Genomic DNA, 17087 nt, shown 5'->3' with positions numbered 1-17087 from the left:
TGACCAATGTTGCAGCCATGTTGTCTTGATGATGAGTGAGAGAGGTGACAGCGATCACGGCTTGACCCCTGACCTTTGTCAAAAGTCTGCGAATCTCCTCTCGGTCGGTGCGTGATGGCTTCTGGGAAACGACGCCCTCGGCGGTTTCCACGACGCGGTTGAGCGCCGCCTTGCAGCCCTGGTACTCTCGCATCAGCGCCACCAGGGCACAGCACTGGTCCTGGCTGTGTGACGGAAACAACAATCAATGCTATCAGTCAGAGCCGCAGCTACACAACAGCATCCACGAATCCTGGAGGGTACCGGTGGAATAACACGACGTGTAGAGAGTTGGAACGTTTATCAAACATGCAATGGATGCACCTGTGTTGAAACTCGTAAATTTGTTCGTGATTTGTTTGTTGCAGAGTGCCCTATACGCTGCTGCGTCTCAACTCAAACATTTGGAAGGGTTCCTCCCTGAGTGGCAGCTATCCCTGCAGGCACAAGGTCAATCAGTCTGAAATTGGACATTAGTCTGACAGAAAGGGATGATAGCTATGTGTAATCTCAATTGAGTAATTCGCAGGTCCTTTTTGAATGTGTCAAACTTTGGACGCCTATTTTGACTTAAAACTTTCGTGACTGCAGGAATTCATATTCTTTGGTTCTTTCGGTAAAGTCACGTAGATAGAAAAATAAAAATAAAGTGAATAAAAAAATAATAATAAAATACGCCTGGCGTATTTGATTTCTCTAAGACGATGGTACTTTGCAAGCCCACTGGCTATCAACAAAGATATGTTCATGAAGCCATCCAAATATACAGACACAGACACAATTTCAACCGAGAGGATGGTTATAATCTTAATTTTAGAACTTTCGTGACTGCAGGAATTATTATTTGTTTCTTTCGGTTAAGTCACGTCTAAAGATAAAATAATAAATTAAATTAAATAATAGAATACGACGTTTCGATTGCAACACAAGCAATCATCATCAGGTATAATGAAATAGCGACATAAAATCTAACCAGAAAACTATAGACAGACATATTAGCAGACAGATATCACCCAGATACATAGCGAGAGCAACACAGGTAACAGAGAGGGGTGATATGCTAATTTTTTTTCTCTAACCCTCCTCCCTCTCTCTGCCTCCGCCCCCCCCTCTGTCTATTTAAGGCCACCACACAGAGACGATCACCCCTCTCTGTTACCTGTGTTGCTCTCGCTATGTATCTGGGTGATATCTGTCTGCTAATATGTCTGTCTATAGTTTTCTGGTTAGATTTTATGTCGCTATTTCATTATACCTGATGATGATTGCTTGTGTTGCAATCGAAACGTCGTATTCTATTATTTAATTTAATTTATTATTTTATCTTTAGACGTGACTTAACCGAAAGAAACAAATAATAATAGGATGGTTATAAACTCAGCAATCATTGGAAAGATGTCATCAACCACTTTGGGTCATGACTTGACTTGTGTTTTCTTGTCAACCAACCTCCACCGTCAGCAGTGTGGTGTGTGGAGTGGGGTGCAGTGATTGCCTGGCGGCCCTTTGATTGGTGTTCTCCTGCATTGGCATTGCTGCAGCATTGGCATTGCTGCATTGGCATTGCTGCTGCATTGGCATTGCTGCTGCATTGGCATTGTTGCTGCATTGGCATTGTTGCTGCATTGCCATTGCTGCTGCATTGGCATTGCTGCTGCATTGGCATTGTTGCTGCATTGCCATTGCTGCTGCATTGGCATTGCTGCTGCATTGGCATTGTTGCTGCATTGCCATTGCTGCTGCATTGGCATTGCTGCTGCATTGGCATTGTTGCTGCATTGCCATTGCTGCTGCATTGGCATTGCTGCTGCATTGGCATTGTTGCTGCATTGGCATTGCTGCTGCATTGGCATTGTTGCTGCATTGCCATTGCTGCTGCATTGGCATTGCTGCTGCATTGGCATTGTTGCTGCATTGGCATTGTTGCTGCATTGGCATTGTTGCTGCATTGGCATTGCTGCTGCATTGGCTTTGCTGCTGCATTGGCATTGTTGCTGCATTGACATTGTTGCTGCATTGGCATTGTTGCTGCATTGGCATTGCTGCTGCATTGGCATTGTTGCTGCATTGCCATTGCTGCTGCATTGGCATTGTTGCTGCATTGGCATTGTTGCTGCATTGGCATTGCTGCTGCGTTGGCATTGTTGCTGCATTGGCATTGTTGCTGCATTGGCATTGCTGCTGCGTTGGCATTGTTGCTGCATTGGCATTGTTGCTGCATTGGCATTGCTGCTGCATTGGCATTGTTGCTGCATTGGCATTGTTGCTGCATTGGCATTGCTGCTGCGTTGGCATTGTTGCTGCATTAGCATTAGCTGCCCCGCCCATGCTGCCGGTGCTGCTGAGACACTTGGGCTACGCCCATCTCCAAACCTTTATAAACAGTTTGCTTTTAGAGGCTACCCCCCCCCCCTTTTCCTGATGACGACTGCTTGTGTTGCGATTGAAACGTCGTGGCTTTTTGTTTGTTTTTATTTTTATTATTTTTATTTTTTCATGCTACAGTCTACATTATAGACTGTCACTATACTCACTCTGCTTAAGAATATTTTTTATTCACTTTATTATTATTTTTCTTTTCTATCTACGTGACTTTACCGAAAGAACCAAAGAATATGAAAGCCTATTGAGATAAACATTCTTCTCTACGGTGAATCGTCATATAGCAGCTGACTATGCAAACTATACAAACTAATCTACAAAAGATAAATGTAGACAAAAATACCCCATTAAATTTCTCACTATGCAGAGCAAAATAACAAAGCACACGGTCACGAATATCAAACATCACCTGTACGGGCTACAGAGTTAGGGTTAGGCCCACGCTGGGGCAATGGATATGTGGGTGAACGCACCTGAGGTTAATGCCCTTGTGCGCGTCCTCCCAGGCGAGGTTGAGCAGGTGCAGGTGCTGCCGAGCCTCCTCCCCCAGGGCCACGTCTCGCTGAGCCAGGGTCTCTGAGCGCTCCACAAGCCACTGCAGCTCCTGCTGGCTCGGCTCCAGGTCCTTCTCCAGCTGATTGAAGTTTCTCAGCCTAGGCGCACAATTGCACGCATTACCACAAGACTCACGCAAGCGTAAGGAATGATTGACAATAAAACTCGCAACTTTCGTCGTTAGCTATTTCTCGTAACAGAAAAGTGAAGTACATTTTTTCACCCCATGGACTTGCTATGCTGCTCAAAACATCAGCCTCTTACATTTACGTTACAAGCCAGTGTTCATGATGAACCTGGCGAGTTTAAATTATCTGTTTGTAAGCTAATGTCTACGTGGTCGCATACAAATGTTCAATTCCAATAATGTCCTTTGATATTGGAGATGAATTGTTCAACAACATTAATGTCTCACGTAATGAACAACGCATTACCTTTGCTGCAAAGCGTAAAGCGTCGGCTCCTTCAAGGCTTCCTTCTCAGCCTTCTCCTCGATGTCTTCAATGTTCTTCAGCAGACGTTCCTTGCGCTGCTGGAAAGCTTGCCACAGGGCCTGCGTCTCCTCTGCCTGACTGAGCTGTGAGCTCAGGAGGGCTCTCACCCGCTCCTGCTCGTTCCGCAGCCGCTCAGCGAGAGCCCGGCAAGTCAGCCTCTTCTCCGCGCCGCCCTCGCGCAGCCACAGCTGGGCCTGCGCGAGGAGCCCGTCTAGCGAAGCCGAGCGGCTTTCCACCTCCACCAAAGCTGGCTCCATCTCGTCTAGCTCGCCGTTAACACAGTCCACTTTCGCCTGGTCGATGACGGAGGCCTGCTGCTTGACGGAGGCCCTGGTTTGTTGCAGCCTCCCCTCTGCGCTGTGCCACACGTCCAGGAACCCTGTGAGCTGCTCCAGAGACTCGCCGCGCTTCTCGGACACCACGCTCAGCTCATGGAAGAGGCTCAGGCTCTCCTGGGAGCGAGCCGCGAGGGCCTGCGCGTCCCGCGTGTCGTAGAGGTCAGAGAGCGCCGTTACCTGGGCCTCCATGGAGACGCCTGCTGCCTTCTGCCGGCTCACGGCCGCTATCTGGTCCTGAAAAACAAGGGCAGCTTTCTCAATACTGCGTCAGACTGCCACTAAGATGATAACGGGTGTGTGGATAAAACAATATATGACTTGACTATATGATACATTTTAATAAGGTTAGGCGAGCATTACGCAGTGCTAATTTATTTTGCCAATTGATAGTTCTGGGCGAGTGATGGAAATGTAATGTGCTTATTGTGGAGCCCAGGCCCTCCATACGACAACTACTGTTAACTCGTTGATCCTGAGGTGAGGGTTAGAGTTTTATTAATAACGGCCGATGTGATCAACCAACTGGAATTAAAACTGGTGTTCTTAGAAGTCTGGTTCTTTGCCACCTTCCTGCCCAACTGGATAGAACAAGAATAACAAGTGTGTACACGTTTACTTTGGGTTCACTCATTAACGAGTTACCCTTTTTAAAAAATGTGTGAATCTGCACCGAGCTGCAGAATGTAAGAATTTGTAAGCGCAGCTCTGATGCAAGTCGACAGAGGTGGTCAGACGCTCACCTTGATCTGTGCGGCGGATGACTGAAGGTCAGAAATGTTCATCCCGCTGGAGCCCTGCAGTGTCGTCTGGAAGTGCAGGATCCACTCGGAGAAGGACTCCAGCGTCTCCTCAAACTGCTGATGGGCGGCGCGCGCGTCCTGGAGACTTGACATTCTGGAACAACAAACCGAGCCTTTCAATGCACAACGTTCCGGGAAGACTTACAGATGTCTCAGAATGGCTACTTGCAAAAAAAAAAGAGGACGATTCGAGGAAAACCACGGCAGGTGGCAACGCTCAGCTCCACCACTCGCCCCCGGGAGCGGGGCGTGCGCGCAGCGCGCGTACCGTTTGGTGAGCGCGCCAGGCAGCGCCTCCCATCGAGTGCGCAGCAGCTGCCGGCTCGTCAGCAGCTCCTGCGCGCCGTCCGCGGGCGCCGACACGAGCAGCTCCTCCACCTGCCCGTCCAGCGACACGAGCGGGGCCTCCTGCGCCTCTACGTCCTTGCGCAGCTCCTGCAGCCCAACGCAGCACGCGTGACAAACGCGACACACGTCACAACACGCGCGTGTTACAACAAAGCACACGCACACACAGCACACACGCACACATCGTACACAAAACCCCGTGGCGCAGGACACGCGAGGCAACGAACAGCACGCGTGACAACTCTCGCAATGCTAAAAAGCAACAAAAAAACAACAAGCAGCATAGGACACCCGCGATAAGCAACACGGCGCACACGATACAGCACGACACGCGTTACAATGCATCGCAAATACGAGACGCACGTTATACACAACACACACGCAACATACACAACACACGACCTTGAGGTTGAGGATCTCTGAGTCGAGGCGAGCCTGGTCGGCCGGCAGGTGAGGGGAGCGTGGGCAGGCGGCCGCCTCGCTCTTCTCCAGCCACACCACGAAAGCACTCCGCTCTTTCTCAAACCTGGTGTTCCGTGCACAAAGACAAAGATCCCCCATATAGCCTTAACAGCCTTTTGGAAAAAGTGCTGTTAGCGAGCACCGATGAAGGCTGCCACGGCACACGAGGGGGTGGGTGTGCCAACACCACGCCCGGTCGCCTTTGTCTCCCCAGTGGCGATGTTTACACACGGCACCAGGTACTCATTTGAGGCTGAGTAGCCCTAGGGGAGTCCCAGGACAGGTTCAGATAATTGTCCCTGGTGTTCGCCGTGAGCGGGAATCGAATTCACGTTGTCGGGTTAGTAGCGCAACTAATAACTACACTAACTAACAATTACACTACCACACTGCCCACGTTCCGCACACACACACATAACGTACACAGATGCACACACACACACAGACACGCACGGCACAGAGAGTGAGCCTCCATGTTTTTGTCTTATAGACATTTGGGGAACAGTGCTGTCCAGAATGGCGCACACAAAACTGTTCTCAATGTGCAGGCAGCACAGCATAAACTCCGTCTACGATGGGAATGTCAAACAGTGGCTCAGAGCTGCCACTGAAGATGAGCACAGCCCAAGGAGGCTCTGAACGCTTAAGAACAGAACAGCACGCGCATCCTTTTGACTTTTGTACAAGACCTTAAAGGAATTCAGCACCAAACACAACTTTGCGTGTGATTAGGCCTCGGCAAGGTAAGGTAATTTACCCTTTTTACCGGGTAAAAGGGTAAAGGCATCGACATGCCAAGGGGTGAGGTAAAGGGTAGGGTAAAGGTAGTGCAAAGTATTACCTGGTAAACACCTTGTGTTTACCGCTCGCTAAAAGCTCCGTGGCGCAGTCCGTGGCCTCAATTTAAAATTGGAATCATCGAGAGTATTCTATATGAATAAAGCGCTCTACCTAGCATTTACCTGTTATAAACCTTGTTCATGTGTAGTACCCCAGTAATTACCCTGTAATCGGGGCATTTGTATGGGGTAAGGGTAAAAGGTAGGGTAAAGGTAGGCTCGTTGATTTTGACCTTTTACCTTACCTTGCTAAAGGGTAAAGGTAAGGGTAGAGTGATTGTATTGTGGTAAGGTAAAAGTTAGGGTAAAGGTAGGCTCGCTGTTTTTACCTTACCTTGCCGAGGCCTACGTGCGATAACAGTGACCCACACTCAGGCCTTCGATGGTCCTACTTAGCTGTGGGAAAACAGTGCAGTCTTTTGCAGCCTCCTTAAAGATGCAGTGGCCAGCCTGGCCCAACAGGGGGCGCATTGCTAAGGACTGCTTGGGGTGGTGTGTGCTTTCAGGGTCTCCAGCCTCCAGCTCATAAATTCCATGGCCTTTGTTTAGATAATGGGGTCGGGAACCTTCATTTCAAACGGCCCAAGGCCACATTAGTCCTCCCGTTTCTAAACGGCCCACAAATTATATTTGTCCATCGCTGCGTGAATCGGTTGCTGGAGGGGAATATCTTGGACCTGGCCAAACTGTTTATAACTTCAGTGCGCTCAGTCACTTCGGTCACTGCAAGGAACTCCTGAAGCAACAAAGTGACCAATATATATGTATTAACGTAGTTGCCCGCCAATAGTATTTGAAAGCCCTGTTCAACCCTAACTTAAGAAAAAAAGTTCACCACCCCTGATTTAGAACCAGAGCCTGCCGTGGCACTGTGCATGGAGATCTGGCAAAAATCTAACGTTTAATATAAGCCACCGATTCTCAATGTCGCCCACACCTCTGCCACGTGGCCAGAACCTCCTCGAGCCGCTGCTGCTTGTCTGCGGCCAGCGTCAAGTCGTCACGGTAACGCTGCTGAAGCACCTCCACTTCCTCAACGGCGTGGCCACCGTCCCTCACGCGCGGGGCCTCTCCGGCCAGGCCGCCCAGCCGGCCTCTCTCCACCTCGAGGGCCTGCCTCACATCCTGCGGGCCCCGCAATGCACCACACAGCTCGCACCTCCAACTCAACTGCCGACCACGGCAAACCTTCGCAACGAAGCATTTCTCTGGCCCTTACAATCTCCCGGACTTGGCAAATGCGGTTGAACGGAGCTCGTATGAAACGTCAATTAACAAAGGTAACTGAGCGACCGATTTGTTAATTGTAACTCTCTGGCAGCTTTGTGCTGTAATTATGGATGCACTTATAGCGAGTGAAATTGCTACGAGTGTTAATCAGTTTCAGCCCCACTGCCGTCCTCAGCAAGCACAGAAATTCACGTATAATTTACGAGCAATTAAAATTCCCCCTTCATGGGAAAAGGTCATTCGTGTTAACGATGTTAAGAGTAGCATTGTGAATACATATTTAAAGCAGTTAAAAACACAAAAATTACACAGCCTCGTTAATTCCCGTTTACGTGCATATATCGTGCCGTGGCCTGGCGCGTTAGACCCGGCTTAGTTCATGAGAAAGCAAGAGGCGATAGCGGACAGTTAAGAGATGTTAGAGAACCCCCTCACCATGTGAGCAAGCAGTGCTTTGTACGTCTGCGCAACACAAGTGCAGTTTTGCACTGGAGCATGCAACAGGTCCTCCAGCCCGCCCAGGGCTCGCAAGGCCTACACGCACACGGGCAGCCACACACGGTGCCGCGTTCCAGCAGCAGGAAAGCAATGGGCGCGCCGAGCAAGCAGCAGCAGCGGCAACCTCTCAAACCCGCGAGTAGCCCCTCCCGGTCATCGCAGCAGGTTAGAGGACGGCATTAGTGTGACGAAGCATTTGACATTCGTTCAATGAAGCTGCTGTTGGAGTGCTCCATTGGAGATATGCACAGGCAAACGTGGGTGCTTGATGGGGTTAATCGTTGTTTACAGTGCAACACTTCAACTTTGATGTTTTCCTTCAAAGCAGCGGCAGTGCGACCGCAGTAGTGCCCGTGGGCCTCAGGGGCCCAGGCTCCGAAAAGGGATGAGGGATTGGACAGGGGACCTCATTTCATCCTTCGCTCCAGGGCCCATCGCAACCACACTATGGCACTGCTTCAAAGCCTTATCCACCTGCTGCATTTACTGTGGAAGCCTGGCTGAGGTATCTCTGGCACAAGGAGACCATTACCGACATGCATTTATCTACTGTGGACGATTAGAAAAATGTGGGCTGGCGTTGGCCACCTGCTGCAGCTCGGCCTCAAACTTGTCCCCGAGCGCCACGGCCTCGACAGAGGAGGCGTGAGTGGCTTGCGCGAGGGCCCGCAGCTCTTCCGTGCGGCGCGACAGCTGCGCCAGGCGGGCCTTGACGTGGGACACCTCGGCAGGACGCACGTGTGACGCCAGCGCCTGGCTCTCCTCCTCCAGGGTGGACACCTCACCCCGCCGGGCCTCGATCTCCTCGAGCAGAGCCTGAAAGGCAGGTGGGGGCTGTTCAAGCGGTGACCTTACGCTGACAGCTTTGTGCCGTGTGGGGATTCTTCCGTGTAAAGTGTAAGAAACAACAAAAGTGAGTGAAAGGTGTTTACCCTTTCACTGCCTTTGACGCTGTCGTTTCAGAGCTCACAAAACAACAAGCTAAGCCCTGCTGGGCACAGTAGGGCTGATCACGTGTGTGCAGGTTGGGGCTTGCCTGGGATTTCTGAAGCTGTGTCTCGGCCGTGTTGCCAGGGCTCTCTGCGTCATGGATCTGTGCCTCCTTCTCCGAGATCCACGTGGCAAACTCCTCATGGTGGCGGATGAAGGCCTCCCAGCTCAACCGAACCCGCTCCATTGAATCGATGCTGCAATGGCCACGCACACGTCCCAAGAAACCGACTGTGTTGACTGAATAAGCTCCAGCTTAGTCGGTGAGCTCTCACAATGAAAAGCAGCTTACGTACAAATAATAACGGGTTTTTTTTACTTCCAGTGAGAGGAAAGGAACACCTTGACATTTCAACCAACATGCCTTCAATCAAGAAAGAATAGGCTCGTACATCCTGAAAGGTGAAATGTTAAGATCTCTGAAAGTCACAAAAGACACCATGTTTTTATTTTAACATTCATTTCTATATATGCACACAAGACAAAGCCTCAAGAGACTTTTGGGGAAAGTGCTGTTAGCGAGCACCTATGAAGGCCGGCACGACATACGAGGGCGTGGGTGGCCAGCACCACGCCCGGCCGCCTTTGTCTCCCCAGTGGCAATGTTTTTACACACCGCACCAGGTACTCATTTGAGGCTGAGTCGACATAGGGGTGGCCCAGGACCGGTTCAGATAATCGTCACTGGTGTTGGCTGTGAGCAAGATTCGAAACTTGGGTCGTCGGGTTCGAAGCGCAATCCGCTCCCCGCAGATATATTTTCACACACAGGCACACACACACACATATGCTACAGATCTTAAAACAAGTGGCTGAAAACATTCACTCTCCATCATCAATGAGCCTATCCATGCATTTAGAAAGAGAAAGCGCCCACTTGTTGGCGAGCGTGCGTGTGGCCGATGCCAGCTTGTCGTGCAGCGCGCTGGCGTCGTGCCGCAGGGCCTCGGCCCGGCCCGCGTCACGGTGGGCCGTGCGCGCCTCCTCCTGCAGCGCCGCGGCTCTCGTCACCTGCCCCTCGGCTCGCACCAGCAGGTCCTGTGGGGACCAGCCGCATATCGTCATCATTCCGGGCACGTCTCAGTCGCTCACCCACGCGACACACGCGACACACACGCACGCACGCAGCACGGTGTGTGAAAATAAAATGGCCAATGTAGAGCAACCGTTTGCGTGTTACTGCAAGAGGCTTCCATCAAAATGAGGAACGGTCCTGGAAGACACCCCACAATGTCATTGCTTCCTTTGTCATTACAATAGGCCTCTATTGTATATGTACAGCCCCTTTTTGCCAATTCCATGGAGGATGAGGGCCTCCCCCATGCCATGCAGGTTGTGGGCGTTATTTGGCCGTACTTCACCACAGTGAGCGTGTGTTGATAAGGGTGGGGAACATAGACATTAGAGCGTAGTACAGTACTGTACGTACAGTCAATGGATTTTGCTACACTGCAGTCTGCTGGAAACACAGAGGCCTCAGTTACCAGCAATCAAAACCACGGCACTCACTACACAGGAACTTGCATCTCGGGTGAACACGCACAGCTTGAATTTCAGTGTCTCAGCGGTGCCATCCTGGTGCTCTGACACAAACACCAGCTCGCCGAGCCCACCACACTTTTAGTAGAGAGACGAGATTCTGGAGCGGTCGTGTTTTAGGGCGCGAGGGTCACAGCGTTCCCGTACCCTGGCCTGCTGCAGCTCGGTTTCCAGGTTCTCCGGGCTACTAAACTGCAGACGCCGCTCCACGGCGGAGCCGACAACTCCCAAAAACTCGTGCAGGCTCGCCTTCTCCTCCTCGAAGTGCTGCCACTTGTGCAGCTGGGTCTGCCGTGCAAAGCGTAAAAAAAACACGTTAGCAAAGCAGCAGCGTAAACTGCGTGTGAACGACGCCACTAATCGTGCCTGCGTTCATATTGACAGCGCAGGCGGAAACCATGAGCGTGACGGCGATGAGAGCGGTGATGCACGTGACGGTGACAAGGTCAGTGGTGATATAGTGGTGAAGGTATCAAGGGTGCCCTCATCCTCGTTTTTCCACCTTTGTCTCCTGCTCCTTCTGGTCGAGAGCTGGACCCAGCTCATGGAGCAGTGCGCGGAGTTGCTTCAGATCGGCGCGCACGCCCTCGTCCTGGGCCTCCAGGCCCTGCCCCCGGCCTAGCAGCTGCTCCACGAGCGGCCTCCTGCCCCTCAGCGCCGTCACATGCTTCTATGGAGTCAGGCAATGACGCATCCATCGTCCAATGAATTAATCCTTTCAGTCACAGTGCAATCGTTTACATAAACGATGATTTACTGATCATGCAAATTATATGCGGATATAATTGTTATGATAATTACCGACATAAAACTACAAAGGAGAAAGACAAACAGTACTAATGAGATGGTACACATGAAATCAAAGGGGAATTCATTTCCCATAATGGGATTTGTCAATTGATCAAATCACTCCGTGGTTGGTGCGTGGGGCGGGAGGAGGTGAATAGTTACCTGCCCATGTACACGATCTAAAAACCCCGTTAAATTGAAAACTACAGACGTCTATTACCGTGCAAGGCGAACAGTGAATACAATTTAATAAAGTACACATTTACATGCCAATGCGGCACTGCTGACCACACGTGTCCCACCTGCAGGGAGGCCCACATATCCTGGGCCTCCTCCAAGGTAGCGGCCTCCACCGTGGCCTCGGCCTCAGCCTGCACCTCCTGGAGGGACCTGCCGATGTCCCGCAGGACGGTCTGCACCTCCCGGCGGTAGCGCAGCACTTCCCCGGCCTGCACCAGCTGGGCCTCCACCTGCAGCCCAGGCAAAGCCACGTAGTCGTGATTGATGTCAAATGACCACACGCTGCACGGGCGAAAGCACTCACATTTCACACTTTGGGGGATAACGAGAGGAATGTTGAGGTAGGGGAAATGGGTATTAAAACAAACTGGAAGAGGTCCCCTCTTTACCTCAATAAACATCCTCTGCAACTTTGCCAGGTCCCCAGAAAGACCCTGCAGTTCACTTCTGCTGTTGGAAATGTCTTCTTTGCTGCAAAACTCGGTCAAAGCGTCGAGACGCATCTTCAGCCAGCTCACCTCAGAGTTCTGGGAATCTCTCTCATTGCCCAGAGCCTGGTTTAGGCACATAGGAGTAAAACAAATAAAGAAGGGAAAGGTCACGTAAAGTTTTTAAACTGACTTCAACATTTTCTTAGGTTTTTTCAGTAAAGTCACGTAGGTAAAAAATAAAAATTAATAAAAGTAAAATAAAAAATAAAAATCACGACGTTTCGGAGGCAACACAAGCTTCTATCTTCAGGTGGAACCGTCACAGCACGATAGCTGTATCAAGTAACTTGATACAGCTATTAATTTTATTTTTTTATCTACGTGACTTTACCGAAAAAACCTAAAAATATGAATACTTGCAGTCACGAAAGCTTCAAATCTAGAATTGACTTCACATTGTAAACATTTTCTCAAGGGAATTGTAATGAAAAAAAAAACATTGTCCAATTGCAAACGATATCTATCGCACACACCTGCAACCTTGCTCCAAGAGATTCGAAAACATCGTCCCTCTTGCTTTGACTTTGAATCTCACCAAGGGACGCTTCTGTGGCTTTAAGCCATTCCTTTACCTTAGAAAACCTGCAGAGCAAAGAAACACAAAGGCTTCAGAGTGTTGTGTGACACAGCACCTTGGCAAGAAGGAGAACAGGATTTCAGATGGCGGCACACCGATGTCCTTCCATGGGAGAAACCATACATGCGACATCTGCCGTAAATAGGGCCGCATGACGGCCGACCTTAGCATCCCGTAGTTATTTTACACATTCAGTTAAAATTACTTGACTTGAACTGACTAAAGCTCGAAGGACAATTGAACCTGTTAAATAATTAATTTAAAAAAGCAAATGAAACTGCACCCAGATATTCGAATGTAAACACACGGACATACACAACACCGTTAAATTAACGGCACAAAAGCCACGACACTTGACAACAATACCAAGATTGTGTTATTATAAGGGCACAGCAATGCATGGCAGGGCAGGAAAGGGCAGGGCAGGAAAGGGCAGGGCTCACCTGAAGTTGAATTCACGCCACTTGTCGGGGTGCTGTCGCAGCTGCTGTGCGGTGCTCGCCACGTATTCCTGGAGCTCCTGGAAGTGCTCCTCAGCGTGTGCGAGTCGCGTGCGAAGGCCCTGCTCCACACGGCCAGGAGGCAGGCCCGAGAGGGCCTCCCGCATGGCCGCCAGCCGAATACGGCACTCCCCAAACACTCCGGCCTCAGAGAAAAACTCCTGCAAGTCACAAGTAACAAAAAAGATTCCAAGTTAATTTTGTTCAACCAAAGGAGAACTCACGAGACCAGGATATAGTGTTTTAGGCATCAATCTGCCTCTAGGGGGCGATGATCGCTATGCATCATCTCAACTGAACAAATAAGTGATGAGCACAGGAAGCAACCCCATGCAGATAGAGGGTAGTGATAAAACCTCTCCGTCACGATGTCGCCTTCGCAACTATTCAATGTGGCTGCACCTCCGATTAGCACGGTTGGCTACGCACGATGCGAAACAAGTTCAACACACATACATGCTGTGCAGTGAGGTCTTCACAAAGCAGGCTGTCAAAGTGTAAGAGGTAGGTGCCTATGTGACCTGGGCTCACTCGAGGCAGTAGCTACAAAAGCTGTGACACAAGGCCACACTCCCTACTGGCAAAACCAGCCCAATTCTCAAAAGTGCATGCTATTTTGTATAGAATACAAGATAAAGATGCAGCTCTGCAAATTGCCACTACTGGTGGAAGGACCTCCCTTAAGTCGAGCTCTACAGAGCCCCACTAGAAGGTATTCTGGTTTACTATTCCACTTTGTAAACAATACTACGTCATATTGATGGTGATTTCTCACAATCGCAACCCAACAGAGGCACGTATATACTGCTGACGAAGACGGCTGCTTGCGTTGTAGCCGAAACGTCGTGAGAATTATTTCATTTTATTATGTTTTATTTGTATTATTTTATTATTTCCCTTCTACGTGACTTTACCGAAAGAACCAAGAAGATGAGTTTTTGCCCATTTGCCACTAAACGCAGCCTTTCGTGTGAACACGTTACGCTTCGTCCCTCGCCGTCCGATTGATCACGGTTGGGCTGCGTACGGCGCGAAAGAAGTTCAACACACGTACGTACAAATTCGTGCATATTATTGAGCGACACACTTGGCAAAACACTTGGCAACGCGCTGGGTTGGCGACGCTTGGGCTCGCTCACCTTGTGACCGCGCAGGAGCTGCTCGCTGCTGGCCGAGCTGAGCGCGCGGTTCTCCGTCGCCAGCTGCAGCTCGCAGCGCTGCACGGCGCTCACGAACCGCTCCTGCTCCGCCTCGAAGCGCACGCGAGCCAGCTGACCCGGTGCCTCCGTGCCTATCGCCTGCACGCACACACAAAAGTTCAAGACAAAGATTCCCCCGTATAGCCTTAACAGGCTGTTAGGGCAAGTGCTGTTAGCGAGCACCTATAAAGGACTGGAGCGGTACATGGAGGGGTGGGTGGCCAGCACCACGCCCGGCCGCCTTTGTCTCCCTAGTGGCGATCCTTTTACACACCGCACCAGGTACTCATTTGAGGCTACGAACCCACTGGGTTGGCAGCACGCTAACCGCTACACGACCACTCCCCACACACCCACATACCCGTGTGCGTTCAAAGAGGGAAAGCGGCTTTACACCAATACCATGAGATTAGCGATTACAGCGAAATGAGTGGCTGTCAGAATCGGTAAAATCTATCTCCTCTCGTTTAGTTTAGCGGCAGATTTATTCATGGTCAATTAAATCGATTGCCTTGGCTTAGTGGCCATTTAGGCCACTGCTGTCTGCCCTCATCAGGGTTGTAGCCCTTCCTTGCACATATACTACAGCCACTGCTAAATGAGGGCATTGACACATTGTGTGGATCGGTGTTATTTGAACCCGTGACATGCACGGTGGTCGCCCCTCCAAACACGATCCAGGCCCAAAATCTGCTTAGCTTCCCGGATCTGACAGGATCGGTCCCACCGCGGCTTATTCGGTCATTGGCACGTGACCCTTCGCGCCCCATCACGTTTAACCTGCACGCGCCGAGTGCACCCCCCGCGGAACAAAGACCCCGACCCCCCTCCCCCGACGCACGTGCACGGCGGAGCGAGCCTCGCCGACGGCGGCCTCGTGCGGCGAGGCGTCCAGCTGCTGCAGCGTCCGGCTGGACTTGAGGAGGTGGCGCACGGCCTGCAGCGCACGCTCTGTCCGGGACAGCGCCTTCTGGCAGCTCTTGGTGGCCGCCTCCACGTCCTTCGGGCCCAACGCCACAACGAAGCAACTTTAGTACTGTACTGACTTTAAACTGTCATGCACAATACGGCGGAGTAGTGCCTTTACTGTACAGGTTAACGATTGCATAGAATCCTGTGTCTGTACGAGCTATGCTCTCGCAAAGGCTGTTCTCGCAGGGACGGGATGAGCTCATGCACAGGCGCGTTGTGGGTTGTGGAATTGCGATGCTGACAATGTGGGGATGTTTTCATCCAGTCGTGGATAGAGCATTGCTGATAATGATAATAGTGGCCCTATGCATGTGAAACACATGTACATTTAAATTCAATATAATTGAATTCGATTTAAATTTGTGCATGTGTGTTATTCGCTCAGATTTTTGGCACAACAGCTCGGCATAACATTTTTGGAATCTGGCATAATGTGACACCAGGAGCTGTGTGGTACCTTTTGCTGGACCATTGCATCTTCCTTGCTGGCACCGGGAGCCAGGCTGCCAATGGTCTGGGTGGCTCTGCTCAGGCACTCGCGCGTGTCGGCCAGCCCGCTCTCCAGCTCCTCCAGCGTGCTCGCCAGTTGCTGCGCCTCCCGCGCCAGCACGGGGCACTGCTCTCTTGTCTGCGCCGCGCGCACGCAAGGAGGAACAGCTTCAACAGGGGCCTCTTAGCCAGCGAAATCAAGGGTAGATAAAACATGGGCTATTAGGTTGCGCGTTGCGGTGCGAGTCGGAGAGACGGCGCCGTTGAATTGGAGCCGGTGGCCTTGCATTGGTTTGCTTTGAGTCGGCCCACGCCCCCACGCACACAAAACGGAACCTTACCTTGACGATCTGGTCCTTGATGACTGTCATGGCGTCCAACATGCCTTTAACTTCCTCCTCTGTCGTGTCCTTCACCAGGACCTGCGCCAGCTTTGACACGGCCTTGAACTGCGTCTCTATGCTCGGAATCCTCTGCTTCATGGTCTGAAAGTGCAAGTCGAGTTAGAGGCACATGAGGACCGAACGTAGCCACAAGCATTTATATTAGCAGTCAGGCTCACGCTGACAAAGCACATTTCTCAATTTCGTACCAAACTAATATTAAAAAAATAGGTGTATACTACTACACAACAAGTTCAACCTTTGACTCAATATTGTTTCAGTATGTAGCCTTGACTACGTATTTATTTTTATGTCATGAACGGTATTCTGAATTGAAGCCTGCTTCTGCCATGTGGATTGAGTCATTGATTGGCAGCCATAGTCCTTGTATATGTTTGAAGCACTGCTGTTCTGTTGGTTACATGTCATCTTGTAAAATTTGTTTTTTTCACTATGTTTTCCGATTGACCTCACGCTCAAATTATCCTACATTTACCCAGGTCTGTTGATAAGAGCCTTTACACGGTTAAATGAATACATTCATCGGTCTCTCTATACCCATTTAAAGAAAGGTGAGATGTGTGATTTCAGTGTCTGAAACAAGAAGAGGGGGGGAGCAGGGGCAAGGGTGGAGGTCGGGGGTGGTAGAGGGAGGTAGGGGTGGTAAGAAGTGGTAGGGGGTAATAGGGGGTGGTAGGAGGTGTTAGGGGGTGGTAAAGGGAGGTAGGGGTGGTAGAGGGAGGTAGGGGTGGTAGAAAGTGGTAGGGGGTGGTAGGGAGTTGTGGGGGAGGTAGGAAGTGGTAGGAGGTGATAGGGGGCGGTAGGGGGGCGGTAGGGGGATTTAGGAGGCGATAGGTGGTAGGAGGTGGTAGGAGGCGGTAGGGGGTGGTAGGGGGTGATAGGGGGCGGTAGGGGGGCGGTAGGGAGATGTAG

General features: G+C 50.8%; 1 protein-coding gene across 1 annotated transcript in view; it reads right to left on the bottom strand.

Moving 5' to 3' along the window:
• Positions 1-17087, bottom strand: part of SYNE1 (spectrin repeat containing nuclear envelope protein 1) — a 152118-nt gene that overhangs the window by 96856 nt on the left and 38175 nt on the right. Inside the window, exons 18-38 of the mRNA XM_078595960.1 lie at positions 16113-16256; positions 15740-15910; positions 15152-15310; positions 14251-14409; positions 13055-13272; positions 12508-12616; positions 11933-12097; positions 11606-11773; positions 11017-11184; positions 10662-10802; positions 9853-10013; positions 9022-9172; positions 8574-8801; positions 7923-8021; positions 7195-7382; positions 5359-5482; positions 4877-5043; positions 4549-4702; positions 3411-4042; positions 2895-3074; positions 74-224 (exon numbers count right to left, since the gene is read on the bottom strand). Coding sequence (XP_078452086.1) covers positions 74-224; positions 2895-3074; positions 3411-4042; positions 4549-4702; positions 4877-5043; positions 5359-5482; positions 7195-7382; positions 7923-8021; positions 8574-8801; positions 9022-9172; positions 9853-10013; positions 10662-10802; positions 11017-11184; positions 11606-11773; positions 11933-12097; positions 12508-12616; positions 13055-13272; positions 14251-14409; positions 15152-15310; positions 15740-15910; positions 16113-16256 — 3837 coding nt within the window. The remainder of the gene's footprint in view (positions 1-73; positions 225-2894; positions 3075-3410; positions 4043-4548; positions 4703-4876; positions 5044-5358; positions 5483-7194; positions 7383-7922; positions 8022-8573; positions 8802-9021; positions 9173-9852; positions 10014-10661; positions 10803-11016; positions 11185-11605; positions 11774-11932; positions 12098-12507; positions 12617-13054; positions 13273-14250; positions 14410-15151; positions 15311-15739; positions 15911-16112; positions 16257-17087) is intronic.

The sequence above is a fragment of the Lampetra planeri genome, chromosome 7 (genome assembly GCF_965212315.1).
Source record: "Lampetra planeri chromosome 7, kcLamPlan1.2.h2, whole genome shotgun sequence".
In the NCBI taxonomy this organism is placed as follows: domain Eukaryota; kingdom Metazoa; phylum Chordata; class Hyperoartia; order Petromyzontiformes; family Petromyzontidae; genus Lampetra; species Lampetra planeri.
Note: the sequence above shows the minus strand (reverse complement) of the source record. Positions and strands in the feature narration are given on the sequence as shown.